The sequence below is a fragment of the Montipora foliosa genome, chromosome 6 (genome assembly GCF_036669935.1).
Source record: "Montipora foliosa isolate CH-2021 chromosome 6, ASM3666993v2, whole genome shotgun sequence".
NCBI lineage: Eukaryota > Metazoa > Cnidaria > Anthozoa > Scleractinia > Acroporidae > Montipora > Montipora foliosa.
In genome coordinates this window covers 17,153,275-17,160,774 of record NC_090874.1, presented here as the reverse complement: position 1 = coordinate 17,160,774, position 7,500 = coordinate 17,153,275, and the positions used below count along the sequence as shown (strand labels likewise).

General features: G+C 39.7%; 1 protein-coding gene across 1 annotated transcript in view; it reads left to right on the top strand.

Annotated features, from left to right (window-relative positions):
• LOC138008766 (uncharacterized) overlaps window positions 1-2,126 on the top strand; it is a 76,649-nt gene extending 74,523 nt beyond the window's left edge. The window contains exon 4 of the mRNA XM_068856067.1: window positions 1,310-2,126. Within this exon, the coding sequence (XP_068712168.1) occupies window positions 1,310-1,921 (612 nt within the window). The 3' untranslated portion in view covers window positions 1,922-2,126. The remainder of the gene's footprint in view (window positions 1-1,309) is intronic.
• Window positions 2,127-7,500: the final 5,374 nt, after the last annotated feature.

Sequence of the window (7,500 nt, the reverse complement as noted above, 5' to 3'; positions counted from 1 at the left end):
TGTACTTAGTTAATTTCCAGGGGGATATGGCCGTGCATCACCGATCGACCGGGGAGTACTGAGGTGATCCTGATTGCAGAGAATGTGTGAAATTGTCTCCTCGGACCTGACCACCTGAAGGCCAAAATTGTGTATGTGTTCTACAGTAATATGTGTTCCTAGTGTGGTTGGTTCAGTGGCTGGGTGGTTAAGACATCCGACCGGTAATCTGGAGACCCAGGTTCAATTCCTGGCTGAGCCACATTTTCACTTAATTGCTTAGTTGTGCTGATTTCTGTTCCCAAATTAACCTTGTCTGTTGTATTTCTCAGAAATCCCCTCCCTACCTTACTGTACTATATATATATAGTTTTCAAAAATTGGAACGGTCGCTTTTGAAAATGTATGTTGACTAGCATACGAAACGCCAAGTTCTTATAAAACATTCGTTGGAATACAATGTTTATCACCGCTGTTTGTGTTATTTTCTTAATAAAGCTACGATGGCCTAAGAACAAGAGTTTATACGATGACTGAGAAGCAGAGTTTTGTCAGAGTGAGACGACATATGGCTAAATCACGAGATTTTGCTATAAAACAGCTTCCTCTTAAGACGATATCGTGTAAGGTATCGTGCTTGATGGCATCAAGTTCTTTTCAAAGTCAAGACAAACGCAGACAGACTTGAGGCTATTATCAATAGCAAATTAATTAATGGGCCTAAAATTGTCACAGTCAGTTAGTGAGCCTCATTGAACAGGGGTTTTATTCCTGCTGTTCTCCAGGCTCCAGTTCCGGAAAAAGGTGGATAACGCTATAAACTATTTTCCCAATCCCATAATACAATACGTTTTGGGAGGTTCTTTACGTAAAAAGACAATATACGATATTTACTCTTGGGACTGGATATACATTGTTTCAATGCAAATAACCCCCCAAAATGAACTGTATTATGAGATTTTCTATCCATCGGATAGCGCAATTGGTTTCGTAGTAAAATATCCACTGGATAGTGGCGGATAGCGCCATCCATCGTTTGAACAACTGGGGCCTGGCGGATAGAAGTTGAGTCTATGTCGCATCGAGTTTGACTCTTCAATTTTTCAGAAATTCACAATGCTGGCCAACGTCAGCCTCTTTCTCTTTTTACCTTTTTGTTTGTTGGTTTGTTTGGTTGTTTTTTGCATAAATTTCGAACAAAAAATTAAAAGAAATAAACTCCCTCAGCACAATTTAAAGACAAGATCAAGATCATGTTGTAAACAGCAGTTTTTTCCCTTGCAGTGGTCTTATTAACGTACACTTCGTGCAATTTATCATTTGTTACTAGGTTGAGGCAATTCACATCCTTTTCGAAAGTCAGGAGGAGAAATATCGTATCGAAGCTCTGAGGCTGAGAATGGACTGGAAACTAGTCTTCCATTTCCTCGGTCGGCGCATGCGCTACAAAGACGCCTTTGAATATGCTTCGCTCGTCTTAATACGTAAGAACGCGATGATTATGAATGCCGACAATTACATCGATACGGGATTTGAAAATTTGGATGAAACTATTTTAGGCAACAAAACAATGTATGCATTGACAAGACATGAAACTGCGGAAAACGTTAGACTTTGTGGTGTGACTGACTTTTGCGGCCAGAGAGCAAACTACATCGGCTCCCATGATGCCTTTCTGTTCAGGCTACTTGCCCCACTCTCTCGGGAGTTCCTGGACAAGGTGGACTATGTCTCTAACCTGGAAGGAATTGAGCAAGTCCTGATGTTTAACTTGAGAAAGTATGAGCGGTTCACGATTAAAAATCCTTGTCGAATTTTGCGCATTGTTCATCAGCACTGTGTTGACCTTAGAAAACAGACTGAAAGAACCATTCAAGGAGAAAGAATTGATCATTATTTGAACATTTACAGAGATCATCTAGCGCCATTTTCTGGACTTTGATCTGCATTTCCCAGTTCTTCTTTTTTTCTTTACTCTGTAGTCTGAAGTGGCAAAAGAAAATGTAGTCGACATCTTCTTGGCTGTACTGTAAAAAACATCTCCAATTTAAGATGTTTATTTTACGTTATAGATATCTAATTTAAAGAATATATAGATTTAGCCAAGCCTAAAAGCGGAGCTGCCGGCTTGTTTATTTTTACTGACTGTAGGATTAATGAAAATAAAAGGCTTTGGAACTGTCTGCCTTTTGGTTTTCCCGTATATTGCTTAATTACGTGACATTTTCTTCGCTGCCTAACTAGTGAATTCGACGGTTGATTTCACCTGAAAAACCGACTGATCGCATGAATCACGAAGGGATGAGTGTGCTATCGGTTTTTCCAGCGCATTATCTACTGTTGAATTCACCAGTTAGGCAATTAATTTTTCTTGAATCGCAAGAGTTTTAAAAGAAAACGAGATGCTTCCGTGAAGCATACACTGGGTTGCCTGTGGTACGTGTTACAGAAAATCAGAAGGCACTGAATTGTGTGGTATTGAATTACAGCATTCCAGTCTCTGAAGAATAACAAAAGAGAAGCGAGAAACATTGGCTTCTGGGCTGACATGCATGTTGACAATTTTCAAGTTCCCTCACAACTTCTTTTCACCACAAGTTTAAGCATGCCCTCTGAGCATCTGACAGCTTTGTAATACCAAAGTTCACTGAAGATTACCCCTGTCCGGCGGGGTTAGTATTTGGATGGGAGACCAAAACAATATACTGTTGAAGGAAAATCTTCCGGGGGAAGAAAAGACTCCTCAACACTCTGGTTGTCTCTTAGCTTTATTGGTCTTGTCGGGTCGTTCTTCGACTAGTCCAAGCTAAAACTCCTCAATTTGTTAGAAATACAGCTCTTTTTATATGTTGCTGATTCTACTGAATCAAGTGCCAATCACACGTCAAAATGAGGCGCGAAAGACGCACCAAGCCTGCGCGTCAGCACATTAACATACTTTTTCCACAACAAAGAAAGGCGTTTCTCTCGACGAGATCTTACAGGTTTGTCAACACCAGACTAGCACGAACGAAATACGACAAGTTACAAAAATTACAAGAAACTAGTTACAATATCTAGAATTAAGTTACACAGCAAATTTACGGAGAAAATGGTGATTTACGATTATTACATAACAGAGTTAAACAATAGACAAAAGAAAGAAAGGACGAGCGTAAGCGCCGCCTTTTCCATAAATTTATCTGGAATACGTGTTCCAGGCAGAACAGGTCAATTACTCCAACACAGGTGTTATCTTTAATTACTTAGGAATATTAGCATATAGAGTAAAAACACTTTATCGGTTCGGTGTCATTCTTTTTACTTTCGTTTTTGAATGAGCAAACATCTATGGCAGCTAAAAGATCAAAAGAAAGACTTCGCAATCTCCTGGAAAATTCTAGCCAAGGCCAAATCTTATAGCAACCTTACTAAACGATGTAATCTATGTAGTACCGAGAAATTCTATATCCTATATAAACCGGACATGGCAACGCTCAACAAACGCAATGAACTCGTATCGACTTGCAGGCACAAGTGAAATTTTCTCCTTAGGTTCAATCGCATCCTCAACAACCAATCATAAATTTACAAATGCTTTTTTACTATTTTTTTTACTATTGTTTTTCAAGTTTGAATCTTGTAACGATCACACTACTGATGTATATAAACCCTAGCGATGCTACAGTGTACATGGAATTTAACTGATGAGTGGTCCAACTCCTTGTTGGTCTACGAAACAGACCTGAATTAAAGTCCATATGAAACTATATTGAGTAAAAAAACATTGTTTTATATATATATATATCTGACTGATTTTTGAAGAAGGTGGCTGCTTAAATTTTCGGTTCAACCTCTTGGCGCGGTCTTTGAACCAGGGGGGGTCCGTCAAGACATGCCTGTGCAAACTCTAGAGTGTCTAAGCTATGATTTAAATGTTAGTTTGCACCTATAAGAGCAAGGCAAAGTTAGTTTAGGGGGGGTTGATTATACCCTGAGTTAGAGTTTGTGCCTTGGTTTAAATAAAATAACTTGTCAGTATTTCTGTGACACTACTTGGCAGAAATTGATCGCCTATGACTTAGGAATGACCAAGAAGCTAATTCTCTTATATAGGACTTGATCAAAATTTAAGTCAGGAAGTCAGGAAATGTCTTACCTTGACCCCTTAGGTGCCACAGGGATCCCCATGCAAGGACCAGTAAAATAATTATTAGACACGTGTAAACTCGAGAAGTTGCATTGTCCAGGATGGGGTAAAGTTTGATCCTAGCTGCAATCATAGCTGTCAGTAGAAAGAACTTTGTTGTGCATCTGAAGGTGCTAAGTTACAGCATCAATGGCTAGCTTTTTGTAAATCTAGTCAGAAATTAGCATGGAATGAAAACGAATTCAATGCTATGGCCAATGGGAGGCTCAGCCTGAATGGCCGATTTTGCTGTGACATGAATACAACTGAGTTCTTGAAAATGGTTACCGTCACTTGCTACTACCTGTCCACACGTTTGACAAAACATGTTCTGCCTGCCAATCAAAATTCAACGTTTTGACACTCAAACGTCAAAGTTTACCCGCCCACTTGGGAACGTTTTGTCGCCATTTACGCAAATGATCGTAGCTGATTTATTTGCCGTTTGGCAAGACATGGCGTTCACATTAAATAAACTAGGTAGGAATTTCAAGCAAGGTGTTCAAAACTGCAAAGGACAAAATGCCCGTAAGTGTTGCTGACTTTGCTTTCTGTGAAGTGTTTGCGGAGTGGCGCCATAACGTTCCAAAGTGGGCGGGTAAACTTTGAAGTTTGATTGTCAAAACTTTGAATTTTGACTGGCCGGCAGAACATGTTTTTGTCAAGCGCGTGGACAGGTAGTTGCAAGCGACTGTAAAAAGTGTTTTTAGGGTTTCTCCTTTTTGCTTCTTTTACATTTTTTCCTGTTATATTTGTCGTTATTTTTCTTTTTCTCCACCGTCTTTTTTCATGACTCGTGTTGTGCAGGTTATGCATGTTAAAAAAAGGAACAAATGTATACGTGGCAGAAAGGCTTAATTTGTGGAGCCAAGGAAGGGTTTTGTAGGTGTAAGGACTTTAACACATGTTAGCACCATTTAAGCTGCCATTAGCAGTTTTTATTAACCATCAATTAAAATCTTTTAGTCTTCTTCAGGGAGAGTTTGGCTGTTGGAATAGAACTGGCATTGTTCATCGTTGTAGTTCCAGAGCAGCTCCGTGGTCTGGGCAATATCGTGCAATGCGACGAAGAATACTCTAGGGTTATTAGAGTGCTTATTTATGATGAAGGGCTTAACATTGTAGTGGTTGAGCGAATGATTCATGGTTGAACCCCATGTCAAGGAGCTTCTCGGGTTGCCTTCATATGGATCAATTCTGCAAGGAAATGGAATTGTCTTTTTAGAGGCGGAATATTTAAAAGGTAATTTCACCATTTAGTGTGTAAAGTTGACAGTACACCTCAGGCACTCTTTCTACTAAAGCGGGTAATAGTGCGTTTTTCCTCCAGTGACAATATCGTAGTGCCGGTGTATTTCTGTGAATATGGCAAGTAGTTGTCAAGTATGAAAAAAGAGTGGGTGGCGATCATGAATGTTTGAAGCGTATGAAACTTGTAAAGTCAACCAAGATTAGCGTGCTCTGTACAGGGAAGTTATTCAAAACACTTAATTTTAGTTGAAAGCGACAAAATACATTTGTCCTTGCTTGATTGGTACATGAGATATCAACTTGCATTGCAGTTTAATTTGTTCATTTCATTCTCCACAACGTTTGTGCTTTACCAGAAAAAGTGTAATTTATGTGTGCTTTTAAAGCCTATCCTTTTTTTCTTTTCACTAGGCATTGCGGCAGCCATTTTGGTGTCCTCCAGAAAGAGATGGTAGTGGCCACCCATTGAATCAATGGCTTACTTAACCGTCTGTTTGTTTTCTGGACAAAGGGGCGGCGCTATTCATTATGATAATTGTAGACAGAGGACAATGAGCCTAATGTTGATAATAAGGCGGCAAAAATGAACGTGCCTACATTTCATCCAATACGACCGTGAGTCAAAGACATTATGTGTTTACGAAAACTCACGCAATTTGTAGTGCCCCACTCTCGATGACCATTAGGGTGCAAGGCCTGCCCTGGTCCCTGTACAATGCTTCACGCCTCTCAGCCTCGTCAAGTGAAATGCGCTCTCCCTCGTATTCGCAAATGATTTCACATTTTTCTATGTCTCGTGAGGCAAAGGCACAAGTTCCCGCTCCCCGAGGATCACTGGGTACATCATGTAACTAAAATACAATTTAACACTTTTGTGAGTAAAATAATTATTTTTAAGTGACAAGTATTTGCGCCTTGGGAAAGCAAATAGCAAAATACTTACTTCAATTGGTGGGTCAGGTTTTGGATTTTCTCCCATATAATGCTGCAGGCGTTGGAGCATGACTCTTCCACCAAATTCTAGGGCAGGTCGTCTTCGGGGTCTTTGCAACTGAATTCCGGAATAGCCTCGGATTTTTCCAGATTGTACCGCCGACCGAACATCCCAGTTATTTGAGAGAGCGAAGTGCTCAAGTTCTTTTTTCAATTGCTGAAGAAAGAGCAATATATTTTTTTTTAAGAGAAAGGCATTTAAATACTGTGGGACAACACAGCGCCGTTGATTTAAGAATTTTTTCGCCTCACCTTGTAAAAGGCAGCCTTCTTAATAAGGTATTTGGTCTGGCCATGGAGACTATCGCCGTCAGTCCACACGGCTACTGTTTGACAGTAGTCTTCAAAAATCTCCTAGCTTGGCACAAATGTTTCGTTGCTGCCCTGTTTTACGGCCAGGCTGACAAATAGCCTTAAAAAAGGGCATTTTGTGCCGCGTTTTTGTTTTAAAATAACTTGCCTCATATTTGCGAACTTCGGCATTTTGAGTTAGTCCTTCTGGAACGAAAGGTAAATCCCAAATGATTCCACGTTTTTTAGGTCACGCTTTCTAATTTTCCGATCATCGCAAATTAAAACTTGCAGTTATGGCTCAGCCCGAAGATTTTCCCACGGTTCGAAAGTAGCAATCATGCTTCTCTCAGGAACCAATCCATGGGGCACGACAGCATTTTCTCAAACTTGCGAGCAAAAAGTCGACACAAGTACTGTTCAAGTATTTTTTTTCTTATTTCTTCTTTTTCTTTTTCTTTGGTTAGCTTTTCCCTGAGTTTGTAGGGCCTTGTAATCGAAAATATGTATTAATGTGGGAAGTAGATCTTGTTGTCGTTTTGTGAGGTAGCTGATAGCAAATAAATGAATCACTCAAACCTTCCAATCAAGGTAAACTATTTGTACTTGTGGTAATGTAAATTTTGTATTTTACTGTTATTTGAAGACAAACAGCAGTGAAAAGACAAAGTTCTTCAAAGGGTGTCAACGCCACAGCGGGAACAACATGAGCATCTAGCCAATGGAATTACAGAACAATAATTTGCATGTTTTTCCCAAAGAAATCTGCACTAAATTACCTTTCCTGTCACTAGTTCCTTTTGTATTAACCTTTCTCG